General features: G+C 43.1%; 1 protein-coding gene across 1 annotated transcript in view; it reads left to right on the plus strand.

The window, feature by feature from the left end:
• Nucleotides 1–21,005, plus strand: part of RASA1 (RAS p21 protein activator 1) — a 700,806-nt gene that overhangs the window by 353,230 nt on the left and 326,571 nt on the right. Inside the window, exons 17-18 of the mRNA XM_069224876.1 lie at nucleotides 12,918–13,077; nucleotides 14,953–15,095. Of these exons, the coding sequence (XP_069080977.1) occupies nucleotides 12,918–13,077; nucleotides 14,953–15,095 (303 nt within the window). The remainder of the gene's footprint in view (nucleotides 1–12,917; nucleotides 13,078–14,952; nucleotides 15,096–21,005) is intronic.

Raw genomic sequence — 21,005 nt, forward strand, 5'->3', positions numbered from 1 at the left:
AACAAAAGTGTCCTATCATTTCAATTTGTGAACACAAAATCAGCATTAATGTAGTAATAAAGTACAATGAAAACCACTCGCGTTGGCTGATGTTCTAATTGTGAAGGAGCAAAATGCAGTCACTCAAAGTGGAGTTAGCCTTTGGCAGAAGAAGACTGACATACTGCCTCCATGCTGAATGCTTATTGGGCAGATGTAAAGTGTGAATGGCAGAGCAACAAGACCAATGGATGAATAGAGCTGGCTGAAAGACTGTTTAAGTGAGTAAATTGTACATATAATTTTAGCGAAATCAAAAGCTCCTGACTAATTCCAAACCTACAAAGGACACATTTTAATTATAGGGAGAGAAATCAACAGAAAGTCAGAGGGAAACCACATATGATAACTGCTGTTAAATGTATTGTGCAGTGCTTAGCCAAATATCACAGTGCATGCTGTTCTTTCATTTTGATTAAAACCTTCTTCGCCTTCTTCATTTTAGAATACTGTAGAATGGGTTGGCCTGCTTACGATGGCATTCTTGTTTCTTAGTAGCAGTTTGTTTAATAACATGGGAATGGTTTCAGACTATACAATATGTTTAGGTCAGGTACCTGGTGTTTGTCTTCATTAATACAGTTATGGTCTATTAAGGGTTGCTTAGTGGTCAAACAAGTGCTTCTTGAGTGTATTTCAATATGTAGTGACTTAGCTGCCATTGTGTTTCTGGTTATGCATGCCTGTGTAGTAGGCTTGAATATTTAGGGATGCTGGCTTGTGGACTCTTAGTAGAGTTCTTTAGTATTATCTTTTTGATATAGTATGTGCGTGTGTGTAGAGTTGTCAAGTTGCTTCCTCATTAGATTCTAATAGAGCAGGGGTTGCAAGTGGTCAAGTAAAGCCTATCCACAGTTGTTTTCCTTTAGCATTCCCTGGCAGTTGTGTGGTTCTATCTAGGGTGTTTAATATGAAAGATAATTCATAAAGCTGGTAGGGCTTATGGATGTGTAGGAGCACATGGATTTACGGATACTTACTTCTACTGAATGTTTTTTCAGTAGAGACTACAAGGTCTAGACTTGTGTGAAACTCCCAACTCTTATTGCATTAGTATGCTGCCGCTATATAACACCTTTGTAGATACTTTGTTTGGCATTGCATTCTGTTTCTTTGTTGTGCAAATTCAATTTTTTTCAACCTTTGAGCCAAAGGCTGAATCTTGGCTCACTATATTTAGACATCAGAAAAACACAGTGGCTCACTGTGGTCACATTTTGATAATATCTAATTTCTAGTGGATGAAAATGCTATCCACATGTATTTTAATCACAGTAACATATACGTACACAATGTGTACATGATCTTCAGTAAGATGGTTTAAAAAACCCAACCATGGTCACAAGGAAAATACTATTTATTTTTCAACAGGGCTCACATTAGTGAAGAAGAGTGCGAGTTCAATAAGTGAAAAAGTGCATTGAAAACAAGAATAAAAAGACATATGACTCTTAACTCCTTCAATTACTTTTAGGCTTGGGGTCAGTAAGTAGGGTGTTTATATGTCTACGGTTGGTGGCGTTTCAACCTCTGGTTAATGGGTGGTCATCATCAGGACAAAATAGTGACACTGTTGCCAGGACAGTCAGGTCCATAGGGACGGGCACATCACTTTCGGTCCTGTAGGAGTTTCTTGTTTGAAATTGGTTTGCAGACCCACCTCGAGGATGGTATTGCTTGAGTATCTGTTCAAAGGTAAGGAATCTGCAGCTAGAAGTATCTATAGGATGGACAATTTACTTACCTTCGCTAACACCTTATCTGGTAGAGACTAAGGCCCTCATTATGTCTTTGGCGGTAAAAAACGCCTACTGCCGCGGCTACAGACGCCAAAAGACTGTCACTGCTGTGACCATCCATCCGCCATAATATGGCCCCAGACGGATTTCCGCCACAAGAAGGGCGAAAATCCGTCTGTGGCCATATTGAGGGACGGTAGTAAGGTGGCGCTGCTACCACCAGCTGTGCCACTCCAGTAGACCACCGCCAGCCTGGCAGTGTTCTGCTGGCGGTAAGTCAGGTTTCCGACAGGGGGGTGGGGATGTTGTGTGTGTGTGTGTGCGTGCCTGTGCCTGTGTGTGTAGTGTTGTTTGCGTGCGTGTATGCGAATGCATGTATGCATGGAAATGTGAATGCGTGTCAGTGTGAATGTGTGTACGGATGTGTGCGTGAATGTATGGATGTATGCGTGTATGTATGCGTGTATGTCTGTGTGAATGAGTGTGTCTCTGCGTGTGTGTGTATGGGGGGAGGTTGGAAGGGAGGGGCAGTGTGGATGAAGGGTGTCTGGGCAGTGTTGGGGGAGGGGCACCTATTAGTGACAGGGAAGGAATTCCCTGTCACTGATAGGCCCTAGCGCCATGGTTTTCATGGTGTTACAAACGGTGCAAAAACCATGGAGGTAGGCAGGGTCATGATACCGCCGGCAGTACAATAGTGGCCACCGGGCTGGAGATTCTTATCTCCAGCCCGGCGGCTGCTACCGCCATGGAGGTCGGAGTGGTACATTGGCGGGTTGGCTTCAGCCAATGTCATAATGTGGCGGTAAGGAGCGCCAGCCTTTTGGTGGTACTACCGCCACAATATCTCCAACCCTTGGGGTCATAATGACCCCCTATATCTCTCTGCAAATTCCTTACTGACTTACCCATCCTACCCGCTCTGCAAAAAGATTTCTAGGGCTAGGGACTCCCCTATTCAGGGCCCTAGTTTTGACACACCAGTTGTCAGTGTTCTTCATGGCTCTACTCTTCTGGTGTGGAAAGTTATGAAAAGAAACTGACGTTGGAGTGCCTGGCTAGTGCATATAAAAGAACCAAAATGTCATATCTGGCACGGATGACAACGGATGTGGAACCGGTAGACTCCACATACTGGCGGACAGGAGCACTGCTCACAAAAATATTCCAAGTCTAGTCTGACGTCTGAGGATAATTCTAAGGTAAAGAATGTGCAGCTAGATATAGGGCCTAATTACGACCTTTGCGGATGGAATACTCCATCACAAACGTGATGGATATCCCACCCGCCGTTTTACAAGTTCCATAGGATATCATAGAACTTGTAATACGGCGGACGAGATATCCGTCACATTTGGGGTGGAGCATCCCATCAGCCAAGGTCATAATCAGGCCATAGTCTCTAACAGATAAGGCATTAGCAAAGGTAAGTAACTTCTCCTACACCCACACAATGCACTGCTAATGACCTCACATATTATATCACTCTGGACATAGGCAGTGATATGACTGATGACATCTCAAATAACATCACTGATGACATTACTGATGACATCATCCAGTGAGTCTAAGTGTTTAGTAAATGTTTCTGAGACTAATGGATGTATATTAAGCAATAATGGCTACCCTTCCCAATGGGTTTTCACTCATACTTCTGTTCCTAGCAAATCACTGATTTCCTTTCATTTTTCATTTTGCTATACTACTTCTGAAGGGTCTCTGTTTTTTCAACCCTTAAAATTTTTCATGTAAAGAATCCCAATTAGATTTTCTTTTTTTCTTGTAGATCCTAGTCTCTATTTTACATCTTGTCCTCCATTTTAGCTGCCTTCCATCTTCAGAACTGCCTCTTTCTGCTACAGCTTCTTCCTGTGTGCTACTCCTACTTGTCTCCAAAATGGTCAGAGTCTGGATTGTGGGCCATAGCTCTGTGTTTTGGGCCAGAGAGAATGCTAGAAAGAGTGGTATTGACAGGGACCTAGGTTTACCTAATTTAGATATTACTTGGGTTGGTCAGAGTAGGTTAAAGCGGCATCAATTGCTACCTTTGGTTGAAAGCATTGCGGATTGCCAATATCCAGACCTCATGATTGTTCACTGTGGTGGCATTGACCTAGGCACAATTACTGGGGTAAGGCTGGAAATCCTAATGAAGGATAGCTTTGATAAATTAATGTCACTTATGCCACATGCTGCCTTGGTGTCATGTGCCAAAGACATAAGTGACAGTGATGAACCAAATTTTGGCTTCAGATAGAGAAATCCAGGAAACATGTCAAACATTTTTTGCATTTCTCCGAGACCACAACATGAACTCTAGATACCATAACAACTTATGCTTCAATATGGATGGAATATATTGAAAAGACAGAGTCCATTTCACAGACAGAGGTAACAGGGTGTTTCTCAGCAACTTAAGACTGCATCCAGTTCTATGTGTAATTATCATGTACACACCACAAGCACACAGGCTTTTTTCAAAGCCAGTCATTTTCCCAAACACTGGTTCTTTTTGTTTACTAATCCTTCTTTCTAATTTCTCACTCGGATCTGCCACAGATCCCCAGCCAACTAAGAGGTCTGCCGGCTGTGTTGCCGACCGGTCCACGACTGATCCGCTGCCAACCGAAAGCACACTATCAGTACAAAACAACACATTTAATACAAACATATCCTAATACAATCTATATAACTGTATCCCTGGCTGTGTGGGTGTGTAAGTAGCTGTCTAGTGCCTGTATGGGTGTGCAAGTTGTTTTCTGGATCTGTGAGTGGGTGTGTAAGTGGCTGTATAGGTGTGCGAGTACGTGTGTAAGCAGTTGTATAGATGTGTAAGTGTTCTGTGAGTGGGTGTATTATTGGCTGTTTGGGTCTGTAAGTGGCTGTGTAGGTGTGTGAGTGGTTGTGTTACTGGGTGTGTCTGTGTGATGGGGGTTTGAGTGGACATGTTAGTGTTTATGTGGGTGTGTGAGTGGTTCTCTGGGTTTGTGAGTGAATGTGTGAGTGACTGCATGGGTGTGTGAATTGGGTGTTCAGTGGTTTTCTAGGGTGCCTGAACGGGTGTGTGACTTGTACGGTTGTGTGAGTGACTGTACATTGGTGTGTGAGTGGCTGTGTGAGTTCCTTTATGGGTCTGTAGGTGGTTGTGTAAGTGGTTCTCTGTGTCTTTGAGTCAATGTATTGGGAACTGTATGGGTGTGTGAGTAGCTGTATGGATGTTTGACTGGTTGTGTGAGTGGCTGCATTGATGTCAGTAGTTTTCTGGGTCTCTGAGTGGGTGTGTGAGTGAGTGTGTCGTGGGTGTGTTAGTGGCTGTTTGGGTCTTTGAGCGGTGTGCCAGTGGCTGTATGGGTGTGTACGTGGCTGTGTGAGTGGGTGTGTGAATGACAGTATGGATATGTGAGGCAGTGTGTGAGTGACTGTATGGGTGTGTGAGTGACTGTGGATGGGTGTATTAGTGAGTGCGTGAGTGGCTATGAATGTGTTAGTCGGGGTTGGTATGTGAGCTGCTTTGTGAGTGGATTTGTGTTTTTTTAATTGGGGTCTGGATCCATTGTGAATTCACACAGGAGGCCACGCTGACCACCTAGTGGATCTGCAGATCCTCACATGCCCCAAAAAACCTTTTTGGGAAACTTCTTGCCCACAAGTGGTCACTCACAGACCCCTCCACTAGTCCCATAGGGTTAGGGTACCTCCACTCAGAACCCTTCTATCACTTCTCAATTTTTAGTTTTTTTCTGCAGAACAGAGTCCTGATACACAAAATGGTAGCCACAACTTTCCTGTTGGGTTGCGGCCAGCCAATCACAGTATTGCTGTTGGCGGGTGGATCTGCATCTCTAGATATACAATAATCATTTTTCTTTATTAATGGCAAAACTACTGAACTGACAAACCAAATTAAAAAAAACCCCACTCTTTCTGGACCAAAATTGAGTTTCTACCACAATTGGCGTAAGTCCGTCCAGCGATTCAGGCTGTAGTCATGTCTAAATATCTATGGGAAATTGCATGGGGAAATCGTGTTTTGGGACCCCCCCCTTTCTTCTCTTTCCCCGCTTGATGAATCACCCCAACATTTTCCAGACAGCAACTGAAGTAAGTGGCAAACTAGTTTTGAGAAATTTGTGAAGATTCCTCAAATGGCACCAAAGTTATTAGCAAAAAAAAAAACGCTTTTCCTATGGAAACTATAACTACATATTAGTGACCACCACTTGGTAATATATATATATATATATATATATATATATATATATATATATGTTCGATGGCATGTGTAGCTGCAGATACACATGCTGTGCACCGTCCGCCATCTGGTGTTGGGCTCGGAGTGTTACAAGTTGTTTTTCTTCGAAGAAGTCTTTTCGAGTCACGAGACCGAGGGACTCCTCCCATTTCGACTCCATTGCGCATGGGCGTCGACTCCATCTTAGATTGTTTTTTTTCCGCCATCGGGTTCGGACTTGTTCCTTTTCGCTCCGTGTTTCGGGTCGGAAAGTTAGTTAGAATCTCGGAAAAAATCGTCGGTATTGTTTGCGTTCGGTATCGGGTTAGTTAGAACAAATCGACACCGAATTTTGAAGAGCTCCGGTGGCCCTTCGGGGTTTTTTCGATCCCCCGTCGGGGCCTGGTCGGCCCGGCCACGTGCAACTTCAAGGCTGATGGAACGGACCCCATTCCGCTTCTGCCCAAAATGCCATAACAAGTATCCGTATACGGATCAGCATCTGGTCTGTAACTTGTGCTTGTCCCCTGAGCACAAGGAGGATACTTGTGAAGCCTGTCGAGCGTTTCGGTCGAGGAAGACGCTGAGAGACCGAAGAGCCAGGAGACTACAAATGGCGTCCACGCCGACAGGTCAAGAACGTTTCGAGGAGGAAGAAGAAGCTTTCTCCATCCACGAGTCGGATTCTGAAGAACTCGACGCCGAAGAAACACCCCAAACCGTGAGTAAGACGTCGAAAATCAAGACTCACGAGAAGTCCACAAAAGCCCAGGGGACGCCACCACCAACAGGCCATGGCTTAACCCGAAAACTAGGTGACCGATCCAAGGCACCGAAAAAGGGCATGCTGGTGTCGAAGTCATCCGACTCCGGTCGAGATACCGCCACACAGCAACCTCGGAGCCGAGACAGCGGCTCCGAGAAACTTCGGCACAGAGACAGCGGCACCGAAGAATTTCGGCACCGAGACACCATGCCGAAAACAAAGAAGGTTTCTTCGGAGCCTAAAAAGACTTCCGAAAAGGTTTCGGTTCCGAAACATCCAGCCTCGGAGCCGAAAACTAGTTCCTATACAGAGGAACAAGGATTAACCTCCCAATTACATAGATTTGGAGAGGAGCTTCAAGCTGTAGAGCCTGACTACACGCAAAGAAGGCTTCATATTCATGAGGACACAGGGAAGATAACCACTCTTCCCCCAATCAAAATAAAAAGGAAACTTGCCTTTCAACAAAAGGACAGGCAAAAGTGGCAAGGAAAACAACCCCACCACCGTCTCCACCACCATCAATACATGCATCACCAGCAACAACTCCACCACTGATGCACTCACCAGCTCATACTACAATGAGTCAGGATGATCCCGATGCATGGGACCTTTACAATGCTCCAGTGTCTGACAACAGCCCAGACTCCTATCCCACAAAACCGTCACCACCCGAGGACAGTACATCCTACAAACAGGTGGTCGCAAGGGCAGCCGAATTTCACAACGTCACCTTACATTCTGAACCAATTGAGGATGACTTTCTGTTTAACACCCTATCTTCCACCCATAGCCAGTACTAAAGCCTTCCCATGCTCCCAGGAATGCTAAGACATTAAAAACAAATATTTCAGGATCCAGTTAAAGGCAGAGCCATAACTCCAAGGGTGGAGAAAAAGTACAAGCCACCGCCAACAGATCCAATCTATATTACAACACAACTAACACCAGACTCAGTAGTTGTCAGGGCAGCTCGTAAGAGAGCCAACTCTCATACCTCAGGAGACGCACCACCTCCAGACAAAGAGAGCCGCAAATTTGATGCTGCGGGAAAAATGGTTGCAGCACAAGCAGCTAATCAATGGCGTATTGCCAATTCACAAGCACTTTTGGCAAGATACGACAGAGCTCATTGGGATGAAATGCAACATTTCATCGAACACTTACCCAAGGAGTTCCAAAAAAGAGTGCAACAGGTGGTAGAAGAGGGACAAAGTATCTCAAATAATCAGATACGGTCTTCCATGGATGCAGCAGATACAGCTGCAAGGACAATAAACACTGCAATCACGATACGAAGGCACGCATGGCTGCGCACTTCAGGGTTCAAGCCGGAAATCCAACAAGCTGTGCTCAATATGCCATTTAATGAACAGCAATTGTTTGGGCCGGAGGTAGACACCGCCATTGTGAAACTCAAAAAAGACACCGATACAGCCAAAGCCATGGGCGCACTCTACTCCCCGCAGAGCAGAGGCACATTTCGAAAAACACCTTTTAGGGGAGGGTTTCGAGGTCAACCCACAGAAACCACAACCTCACAAACAAGGCCTACTTACCAGGGTCAATATCAGAGGGGAGGTTTTCGGGGGCAATATAGAGGGGGCCAATTCCCAAGAAATCGAGGAAAATTCCAAGGCCCCAAAACTCCTCAAAATAAACAGTGACTCACAAGTCACACAACCCCATCACATAACACCTGTGGGGGGAAGACTAAGCCAATTTTACAAACTTTGGGAGGAAATAACAACAGACACTTGGGTCTTAGCAATTATCCAGTATGGTTATTCCATAGAATTTCTCCAATTCCCTCCAAACGTCCCACCGAAAACACACAATATGTCAAAACAACATATAGATCTTCTAGGACTAGAAGTTCAAGCATTGCTACAAAAGGACGCAATAGAATTAGTACCAAATCTACAAAAAAACACAGGAGTTTACTCACTGTACTTTCTAATACCCAAAAAGGACAAAACTCTGAGACCAATACTAGATCTCAGAACACTAAATACCTACATCAAATCAGACCACTTTCACATGGTCACGTTACAAGACGTAATCCCACTGCTCAAACAGCAAGATTACATGACAACATTAAACCTAAAAGATGCGTATTTCCATATACCAATACATCCTTCACACAGGAAATACCTAAGGTTCGTATTCCAAGGAATACATTACCAATTCAAAGTGTTGCCATTCGGAATAACAACTGCGCCAAGAGTTTTTACAAAATGCCTGGCAGTAGTAGCTGCACATATCAGAAGGCAGCAAATACATGTGTTCCGGTACTTAGACGACTGGTTAATCAAAACCAACACGCTAAGACAGTGTTCACAGCACACAAAATATGTCATACAGACCCTTCACAGGCTAGGTTTCTCCATCAACTACGCGAAGTCACACCTTTTGCCATGTCAAACACAGCAATACTTAGGAGCGACAATCAACACAGCAAAAGGGATTGCCACTCCAAGTCCACAAAGGGTTCAAACATTTCACAAGGTAATACAGGCCATGTATCCAACACAAAAGATACAAGTCAAAATGGTAATGAAACTCCTAGGCATGATGTCTTCATGCATAGCCATTGTCCCAAACGCAAGATTGTACATGCGGCCCTTACAACGGTGCCTAGCATCACAATGGTCACAAGCACAGGGTCAACTTCTAGATCTGGTGTTGATAGACCGCCAAACATACATCTCGCTTCTATGGTGGAACAGTACAAATTTAAACCGAGGGCGGCCTTTCCAAGGCCCAGTGCCACAATACGTCATAACGACGGATGCTTCCATGACAGGGTGGGGAGCACACCTCAATCAACACAGCATCCAAGGACAATGGGACATACATCAGAGGCAGTTTCACATAAATCACTTAGAACTGTTAGCAGTATTTCTAGCGCTGAAAGCATTTCAACCCATAATAACCCAAAAATACATTCTTGTCAAAACAGACAACATGACAACAATGTATTATCTAAACAAACAAGGAGGGACACACTCGACACAGTTGTGCCTCCTAACACAAAAAATATGGCATTGGACGATTCACAACCACATTCGCCTAATAGCACAATTTATTCCAGGGATTCAGAACCAGTTGGCAGACAATCTCTCTCGAGATCACCAACAAACCCATGAATGGGAAATTCACCCCCAAATACTAAACAATTACTTTCAAATTTGGGGAACACCTCAAATAGATCTATTTGCAACAAAGGAAAACTCAAAATGCCAAGACTTCGCTTCCAGGTACCCACAAGATCAATCCCAAGGCAATGCTCTATGGATGAACTGGTCAGGGATATTTGCGTACGCTTTTCCCCCTCTCCCTCTCCTTCCATATCTAGTAAACAGGTTGAGTCAAAACAAACTCAAACTCATACTAATAGCACCAACATGGGCAAGGCAACCTTGGTACACAACACTACTAGACCTTTCAGTAGTACCTCATGTCAAACTACCCAACAGACCAGATCTGTTAACACAACACAAACAACAGATCAGACATCCAAATCCAGCATCGTTGAATCTAGCAATTTGGCTCCTGAAATCCTAGAATTCGGGCACTTAGACCTCACACAGGAATGTATGGAGGTCATAAAACAAGCTAGAAAACCTACCACTAGACACTGCTATGCAAATAAGTGGAAAAGATTTGTTTATTACTGCCATAATAATCAAATTCAACCTTTACACGCATCTGCAAAAGAAATAGTAGGATACTTACTACATTTTCAAAAATCTAACCTAGCTTTCTCTTCCATTAAAATACATCTTACGGCAATTTTTGCTTACCTACAAATTACGCACTCAATTTCATTGTTTAGGATACCAGTCATAAAGGCGTTTATGGAAGGCCTAAAGAGAATTATACCACCAAGAACACCACCAGTTCCTTCATGGAACCTCAACATTGTCCTAACACGACTCATGGGTCCACCTTTTGAGCCCATGCACTCTTGTGAAATGCAATACTTAACGTGGAAAGTTGCATTTTTAATTGCCATCACATCTCTAAGAAGAGTGAGTGAAATTCAAGCATTTACCATTCAAGAACCATTTATTCAAATACACAAAAATAAAGTTGTTCTACGGACCAATCCTAAATTTTTACCAAAAGTAATCTCACCGTTCCACTTAAATCAAACAGTAGAATTACCAGTGTTCTTCCCACAGCCAGATTCGGTAGCCGAAAGAGCACTACATACATTAGACATCAAAAGAGCACTAATGTACTACATTGACAGAACAAAACTAATTCGAAAGACAAAACAACTATTTATCGCCTTTCAAAAACCTCATACAGGAAATCCAATTTCAAAACAAGGCATTGCTAGATGGATAGTTAAGTGCATTCAAACCTGCTATCTTAAAGCTAAAAGAGAACTGCCTATTACACCAAAGGCACGCTCAACCAGAAAGAAAGGTGCTACCATGGCCTTTCTAGGAAATATTCCAATGAACGAAATATGTAAGGCAGCAACATGGTCTACGCCTCATACATTTACCAAGCACTACTGTGTAGATGTGCTAACTGCACAACAAGCAACAGTAGGTCAAGCTGTATTAAGAACATTATTTCAAACTACTTCAACTCCTACAGGCTGAACCACCGCTTTTGGGGAGATAACTGCTTACTAGTCTATGCACAGCATGTGTATGCAGCTACACATGCCATTGAACGGAAAATGTCACTTACCCAGTGTACATCTGTTCGTGGCATTAGTCGCTGCAGATTCACATGCGCCCACCCGCCTCCCCGGGAGCCTGTAGCCGTTTAGAAGTAGATCTTAAACATTTGTACATTTGTAAATATATTACTTAAAACTTTATTATGTACATACGCATTCACTCCATTGCATGGGCACTATTACTAGCATACACAACTCCTACCTCACCCTCTGCGGGCAAAACAATCTAAGATGGAGTCGACGCCCATGCGCAATGGAGTCGAAATGGGAGGAGTCCCTCGGTCTCGTGACTCGAAAAGACTTCTTCAAAGAAAAACAACTTGTAACACTCCGAGCCCAACACCAGATGGCGGACTGTGCACAGCATGTGAATCTGCAGCGACTAATGCCACGAACAGATGTACACTGGGTAAGTGACATTTTCCATATATATATATATTTATTTCTAAATGTATTTTACTGTGATTAGTATACTCGCATGTGGATAGCAATGTCATCTACTAGGAATTAGATGTTTTTGTTTTTGATATGTTGATATGATGTTTTGCCCAGGTTCCTATTGTGGTAGATTGGGCTTGCCCTTGTTTTTTGATATGTCAGTACATTTAGAGGCAAGATCTGCTCAAACAGCTACAACTACTACAGATTTCATTTAATGGGCAATTACCATTAATGTAGTTGATCCTCAAGGAGATTTTAAACAATGGCACTGACTCCTGTCTGAAGTCTGCACGTTACAGAAGTTTTTCCATGAAGGTGTGGAATAAGTTAAAACAGAGTTTGTGTAGAGTAGATACCTGAGAATCACAAATGGGTGATTTTAGAATCAGACGATTTCTATTAGGTTTTTTTGCTGGAGGGTCCCTCATTCACACATTCTTGTACCAGACATGCATGCAGCAAAACCTTGTGTACAGACCTCTGAAGTTAGGTTCTAAAGCTGTAGAGTTGATCTCCAAAACTAATGGTTTCAGTTTATCTGCAGCTCAAGTGGTTATTGTTGGTACATTTTCACTCATTCCTCTTCCAAATAAAATTGCAGCATTGTGTAAACGCCAAGTTAGAATGTTTCTGATAACCCAACAAATCCATTGTTTGTTTAGGGATTCCTCTCTGGGAGGATAGACCTTTTTCTTCTGGAACTTTTCGCTTCAGTTTTCTATGTAACTTAAATTCCTGCAGGTCTTGGGTCTAATATTGGATCCTCTTACAGGTCTCCAATTTGCAGACACATGCAAGAAGTTAACCAAATATTATGCAACTATAGGCTAACCAAACACTGTTGAGGGAAACTGCAGAGCATGAGAATTAATGCCAGATGCTAAGCTAAGTTTTACAAGCATTTAGTTGGCTCGTGCCTTTTTTGTTCTTTGACATTCCTTTTGCAGTAACTTTTTTCCACACATTAGTAACCTTGAAACATGTTCTATCCCTTCACAGCTTATACTACAAAAGGATCTGCATGTTGTCTATGCCTTATCACATGTATGCGGACAGGACCGGACATTACTGGCAACCATTTTATTACGTATCTTTTTGCACGAAAATCAGGAATCACTGCTGCTTCGAACACTAAATGATAGAGAAATCAGCATGGAAGGTGCAGTACCTTTACAAAATAAAAAAAAAGTAATACTTTTGTCATTTTCTGCTCATATTAAATGTTCATGAATCTTAACAGATATGGCTATGGCTTGTCTCACTTTTTCATCCAGTTCGTTAGAAATGGAAATAGTTTCATAACATGAAATTTGTTACACTGTGTAGATTTTATCAAAGCATATGGTGAATCATACGATAAACATTGTACTTCTTATTAAAGTATGTAGATCATACCGAAACTTCATAGCTTACTCTTTAAGATTCAGAGCTGTATTTAGAGAGAGAATTGCTTAATGCAGAGAGCATTGCTGGAACTTGTGCTGGTAATTTGAATGTACCTCAAACATCATTTTAGTGTACTGCTTGCACTTAGAATCCTGATATGTTGAAAGGGAGGAAGCGCAGTGAATGAGGAATAGGGAAGAGTTGCAGAGCTCTCACTCTTCAGAGTTCACAGGCTGCGTCAGGAATCTGACATCAAGGAGGTACAGACACAGACCCATCTCAAGCAGCATGAACATGTGCGGAGGCATGCTGACTGCACCTGGTTGGGATCTTGTGTGAGAGTGTCTGAAAGGCTGGGTTTCTGAATGTCGCTGGTATGTGTTTACATTGCTTGCATTCTCCTTTCTCTCTCTCTCTCTCTCTCTCTCTCTCTCTCTCTGTATGTGCACACTTGGTCATCCGCTTTGTGTGGCCCTTGCATGTCTAGACGACGCAAATTAGATTGAGAGGGCTATCTTTGTATTTCTCACCTTCTGGTGCGTCCCCACTCGTATGTAGTGTCCTCCTCTCGGTGTATACACCTGCAATTGTCTCTATCGTCCTTGACCATCCATCCTGTATGTGTGTGTATTGGTTTCAGATATTTTTTTAGGAGTATCAGTAGCAAAGACATTGGCATTCTTGTCTATTTATGTACATAAAAGGCCTTAGCTTAGAGTTAAAAAAAAAATAAAAATACTGTGCAGGTGGGGTGGCAACAGTAAGTTAACCAGAAAGGGGCTGTATACATTGTAAAACAAAAAGAACATGGTTGTTTTATTTAAGTCACTAGTTAAATAATAATCTGGGCTAGGTATCATCTTCAACCTTTTGTGAAGACTTGAGGAAGGTTTTAAAGCAGAAATACCACATCTTTACTGCCCATTGACTTACATTGGAATGAGAGCTATGTAGAGTGGGGGGACAGTAAAAACATTTGATCTTGTTACAATGTTGTCTAGAAATCCTATGTTGTAAGTAGTGTGATACCTTTTCTTTAAATGACAAAATAATTGTAAAGAAGTAATAGTACCTTTCTTTTCAGCTCCAGGCAGGTGCCTTTTACAGACCTAACACCATTTAAATAAAGATTTTAAGTAAGGCAATATTGTGATCATAACTGTGGTTTACACTCCTAAGGCTTTAAAGATCACAGGGATCATTCTCCAGCTAATTATACCTTGTGTCTATTCACTCTCCAGCTACAGAAAAGGTGCCCACTGTTCTTCCTACTAGGCAGTATCTATCGAAAACACATAAGCAGCACTATTTTGACCCCCCACAGAAACACAGGAAGAGAGGTATGATTGCATTTATGTGGTTTGGACTGGATTTACAGACAAAAGACCAATAGCTCCTCGCCTTTCCAAGAGTTCAGGTAAAATAACACAAACAACCTGCAGTTTGTGTTAGAAGTAGAAGGAAGAAACACAGGGATTTTCAGAACACAGCGTGTTCAACTTTTTTCACATTTGTCACAATTTCTGGTAATGTAGCAAAAGCCAAATAATTAGATAGTGAGGTGCTTCTGTTATCGGCTGCTAATCTGATTTAGCTAAAACAAAAAAAGATACTTAATTAACATAAACAAAAATGTATTTTTTTTTAGATGAAGCTACCACATTATTTCGTGCAACTACACTGGCAAGCACCCTCATGGAACAATATATGAAAGCTACAGCCACACCTTTTGTTCAACATGCTCTGAAGGACTCCATTTTAAAGATCATGGAAAGTAAACAATCTTGTGAGGTAAGATAGTATGTTGTTTTGTGGGAGTAGTGTAAATGGATAATGATTCAAATCTGATTGATTTGTTCATTCTATGTTTTGTAGTGATTTGCTTTCCCTTTATTATATAATTATCTCTACTGCACTACTTTTCCTTCCAAAATTATCTACCTTCACTTAGATCTTTTCCAGATCAGATTCTTTAATTTCTATTAGTGATTTGTATAAATGGATGCTAACTGTCAATAAAAGAATTTACCTTTTTTCTGTCGCTCACTATGAAATGTTTACAGTTGAATAAAGGAAATTATATTGCTTAAACTTAACACAGAGGACGTGCAGGCATTACATCTTGTTGTGTCTACAAACAATTGCAGGCAACATTTTTTAATGGAATGCCATCTTTTCTGATGCTTCTCAGTTGCATTCCTCCATAACAGAAGAGAATACGACCTCACTTCGCAGGAAGTTCCTTCAATAATGTTTTTTATGCTGACCACGGGTGTGAAATTTATAAAATATTTAGTCGTCAATGTGACAAATTGCTTCATAAATCTACTTGTCCTGTTAAGAAATCTACTTGTCCCTTTAGTGCATATAGTGCAGCAACAAAATATGTCAGAAATCTCATTATATAAAATCTCTAATAACAGCCTTGCTGATTATGCCAGGGCTAATATTATAGTAGCAATTTCCTTATTTTGCCACCTGTCTCCAGATCTACATACTGGGGATGGAGGTGCCGGGAAACAATAGTTCCAGGATTGGAATGCTCTTTTGAGTCTGTGCCTACAAACTTGCATATTTTAAGGGTTTTCACAGCTTTTTTTCTTATATTTTTTCTTTATAATTTTTCTTTATCATTTTTTGAAGTCACATAAAACTTGAATACAACAACCCACATTTGTGGGAAAATAGACTTGTACGAATTTAAAGGCGACATTATTGGAAAGCCCATCAATTCCAGATTGTGATTCATTTACCAAAAGATGCACATGTTATAAAGAATTAGTGTCACCATAGAAAGATACAAAGAAAAAGTAATAGGAAACAACACCACCAGGTAGGGAATATATAGTCATCTTAATAGGCACATCAGTGTTAAACCTTTGCAAATATTACACATTCCACAGAAAGGCCATTACTGTACAGTAGGTTCTCCTTCAGAGTCTTGCTGGTCATGCTGTTTTTTGGGCCTGGTTGGGAGTGGTTGTAATTAATAATAGATTTTGCTGCTGTTGTCAAAGAAGGAAAGACTGTATCCAGCCATGGACTGTTGGGCACTGCCTGCTGCCCCTTTACAGAGCGATTTGCAATTTTGCTAATAATAACACCATTGTGGTAAAGCGGCCAACCCCCTTAGGCACATCACAAACATATCTTTGCAGTGTCTGAAGAGGGTCAGGCATTAGATTGGATCCCACCATCAGTGAGAGTTGTGTAAAAACCGCTGTCCAATACCTCCCCACATGGGTGCATGTTCAAGCAAGATGCACAAAATCAGCAGCTTGCATATGGCAGTTAGGGCAGCAAGAAGACCATGCAGTGTCAGTTGTGGCCAGGGAGCTTGGTGAAGTGTATGCATACCTAACACATTTGAAATGTATAAGCTTATGCCTGTGATTTGGAGAAATAATTTTAGTTTGCTGATAGCAATAATACCAAATCCGATACAGCAGGGGGTGTTGCAAGTCGCACTCCCAGTGTTTCCGAAGATGCCCGTCCCGGGTTGAAAGTACTGCAAGACTAACTAGTCTGGTAGAGTTTGAAACCAGGTGCCCTCCGCCAGTGTCATCAATTACTGCAGCCAAGGGGGCAAATTCATCGGGGACGAGTGGATATGAGGGGATCTGAGCACGTAGGGCACTATGTGCACGTTGCAGTACAAAATGGTCCTTAATGGGCACCTCCTCAAAAAGCACATCATCCTCGTGGGAAAGAACGTGACAGTCAGGAAAGAGATCCCCCAAATGTGCGCAGCTCATGACGCGCCAGAATATATATATATATATTTTTTTAACAAGAGTCTCCAGTGCAGGGGGCAACCAAAGATTATCCGCGATGGGAAGGGAGGGAGAGTATAAACGGTCTCCACCTAAGATTATTGAGTAGCTTGCGCCATGCCCAGCAAGTGGTAGATAGTGTCTGGATATCTCTGGGGTCCAGAAGGATCCTGTGAGGGAGGAAGATGCTCAGCAGTGTCCCCTCCACTTGGTTGCACTCCGGTCTGTCATAAGGGTGCCAGGCATCTCTGTGGTACGAAGGATGGGCATACTTTGCCCTGCACTACTAGATAATAGAGCTGCAGATGAGGCACGCCCAGCCCTCCCTTCTCGTAGGAGGGCACCAGGGTGTCCCATCCCACTCGGGGCATTCAGCCAATCAAAATCGATTGGAGGGGCAGACCCTATAATGTGTAAAAAAAAATTAAAAAAAATAAGTCATTGATGAGAGGGATGGGTATGTTGAGAAAAAGATACAAAAAACGAGGGAGAACCATCATTTTAATAATGGTAAAACGACCTGCCAGTGATAGCTGGAGGCGTATCCGCACCTCAGTCTGCATTGTCAATTTGTTGACTGCCGGGCCATAATTCAATCTGAGAACGTGCTCAATATCCCGATGGATGTGTCTCCCCAAGTATTTGACTGAATCAGCGCACCACTTTAGAAGATATTCACACAGCACCTGCGTCATAGCATCTGTGAGCAGGAACAATTCAGATTTCTCCTGTTGATTCGGAGTTGGCTGTGTGGTACAATTTCATGGACAATGGATGCTAAATTATCTACTGCAGTGGCAAAGAAAAAGTAGGATATCATTGGCATATAGTGACAGGAGAAGCAGACCAGGTCTAAATTGCAGGCCATGGTGGAGATGCTTTACCTGGAGATACTGGACCAGCTGGTCCATGGTAATTATAAGAAGCAGTGGGGATAATGGACAGCCCTGTCTCATCCCTTTGGCATCTGCGAATGAGGCAGTTAGGGAGCCATTGTCATATATCCGGCCCTGCGTTTCGGAATAGAGAAGTGTGATTAGAGATGTATTCACAGGGCAGCCCCAGTTTTTATCACGTGGTAAGCAAAAAATACCTAAAAATGCTGGATAAAGAAGGTAGATGCTTGTTGCTGGGTCAAGTTTGTGGTTTGATGTGGCACACACCAAATTCACCCCATCCAGTCCCAATTGTCTGATGTCTTGTTGCTTGTTCTGTCTTGACCAGTTGTGATGAGGTTGTTAAAATGGCTACAGCATATTTCCTCCTCCTCCTTTTGTGATACCCCAGTAGGACCTCAATTTCATCCTTATTTAATGTGTTCTCCATTCAGGTTGCTCAACAGCTGTCCCCCTTTGGCTCCTCACCATCAAAACTGTGTTCCTAATTGCCAACTTCTCTGCACGGTGTGAGAGTGAGATGCAGGCTCTGTGTGTTCATCCACCTTACACCACCAACTTCCTTCATAAGCTAGTTCAGCATACTCAGGGATCCTTCCTATCAACAGTTGGGACGCTGTTCCATATCAGTCAAGCCATCACCCTGTGTGTGTTCTAGCCCCACGTCACCCCTCTAAGGAGGAGAGACTTCATCGCTAGGAACCCAAGAGAGCTCTGCGCTTCTACATTGACCGTAACAAAGATCACCAAGTGGATGGTCAGCTCTTTGTGGGGTTCTCCATAGCGCAAAAAGGCAATGCTGTGCAGAATCCTATGATCTCACACTGGAACATGCTCTGCGTTAAGATCTGTTATGCATTGGCAAAGTACTAGACTCCATAAGGACTGTACGCACCTTCCACCAGGGCCAAAGCTGCTACCACTGCCTTAATATGTTGAATCCCTCTCCTAGATATCTGTCATGCAGCTACGTGTGCATCCCTTCATATGTTCACGAAGCACGATTGCCTGGACAGCCAAGTCCACACAGTGCCTGCTCGGTCTTGGGGGATTTTCTGGTTTGAGTCCAGCTTACCTCCCTTTAGGTGCTCTTTTACTATCCAATCACAAGGAGAGAAATCTGCTACTAGAACTCTCTACCAGGCGAACATGTTGCTTCCCTTCTGTAACGCTTTTTCTGATAGAGACTTTATCTAGCCATAAATAAATCACCAACCCTCCCATCCTCCCGTTGGACTCTAACCATTAATAAGATCCGAAGTCTAGGAATCTGCACACTGATTTATAAGTTTGCTTTTAAGGCTTCACTTTGGAGGCACAGACAGTCTTGAAAGCAGCTGATGTCAGCGTGCAGGGGTGAGGGCTACATAGGCAGTGCACCAGTACCACAGCCAGTGTGTCATGGACCCTAATGCAAGGAATGAAATGGGTCCCCGGAGCTGATGTTTTGATTGTAAAATACAGCAGTTATCGGAGTTGAATGGGCCCATCATGTTGCTGGTCACCGGTGCACTGTACCTGCTACACCAATGGAAGCTAAACCCCCACCCGCACGTCTCTTCTGGAGCTGAATAGCATCAGTGTAGAGCTGCATTGCACCACCTTCTGGCACATATTGGTACTGTGGAAAATGTTTCTGGATCCAGTCTGATGCCTACGGTATATTAAAAAGTCGAGTAATCTGCAGCCAGGTAGAGTCTCCATCAGAAAGAGCTTTACGAAAGGTAAGTAACTTGTTTGTTTATGGCATCAGATTCAGTTTATCAAGTGCTGTGTTCTGTTGAACATTAAGTTATTATTTCGATGCCGAAGGACCCGCCCTTTTGTTGGTAAAAACATCAAGTACATCTTACTGTTGGCAACACCTTTGGGACCAGGTCATCAAAAAAGCCTGGGGCCAGGTTGCATCACAGTGACTCTTTTGGGAGAAGTATAGAAGGGAAGAGCCCAGGAAAAAACATTGCATGAAGTTTTGCTGCCTGCCTCTGAGGGACTCTGTCCTAGGGAACCTTGCTGCTACCGGGGGCGGACCCAGGAACGCGAGCGCTTCTTAGCGCGTCTCTTAGCCCTGCATCGCTGTTTTGCTGCCTGCCTGCCTGCTTCTGAGGGACTCTGTCCCAAGGAACCTTGCTGCTACCGGGGGACAGACGCAGGAACGCGAGCGTTTCATAGCGCGTCGTGTAGCCCCGCATCGCAGGACATGCCCGGGCCAAGGGCGGGCCCATCTGCGCCCGTCTGAGAGCTCCTGAGGCCGGGTTGGGCCACCCTTCTTGGCTCCAAGGTAGGAACTGTTGAAGGAACTTGTCGTTGATGTGTATTATTTAATTTTTATGGCAGTCCATTCGTGTATGAAATGGGGAAGCGAAAGGCAAAAGGAAGTCCTCTAGTGGGCTTCGTACAAACTAAAATCCCAAAGCTCCTTCAAATACCACATACCCTTTCCAATTCTGTATCCAACGAAATAGATACCTTGATTGAAGAGGTTGAATCTATGTTACTTAAAAAGGAGAAGAATCCACGGAAGGGGTTGAAAAACAGTACTCTTACTCCTTTTTTGAGAGCCAGACTCCCTAGCAAGGGAAGTACTTCAATTAACGGAAACCTCTCGCCAATACCGGTATCTCAGGTTGGAAGCATGAATGTAAAGCCCTCGGGAACCAGCTTAACCCACCGATATACAGAAGACGCTAGGCTAAGTAGCGTGATTGGTCATGATATTCCCTGTACCAATCGCTTTTTGCCACTGGAACCACAGAACCAAACCTATGATCAAGGAAGTTCCTCCTCTAGCTCGCAACCCTCAACTCAACATACTCCTACAGTTCCTTCTCAGGAGGAATTGGTTCCCCTAGTTATTGGTCTAAAAGATGAAGTAAGGGAACTGAAGACATTATTGGTGGAAGTATTAAATACACTTGGTTCCACCAGTCCAAGGAGGGATACTACTCCTACTTATAAGGATGAGGTGGCTATTACCAATACCCGCACCTCCTTATTACAAGGAACTGTGATGCATGAAAGTGGTCTTTGTC

Source organism: Pleurodeles waltl, chromosome 1_1 (genome assembly GCF_031143425.1).
Source record: "Pleurodeles waltl isolate 20211129_DDA chromosome 1_1, aPleWal1.hap1.20221129, whole genome shotgun sequence".
NCBI lineage: Eukaryota > Metazoa > Chordata > Amphibia > Caudata > Salamandridae > Pleurodeles > Pleurodeles waltl.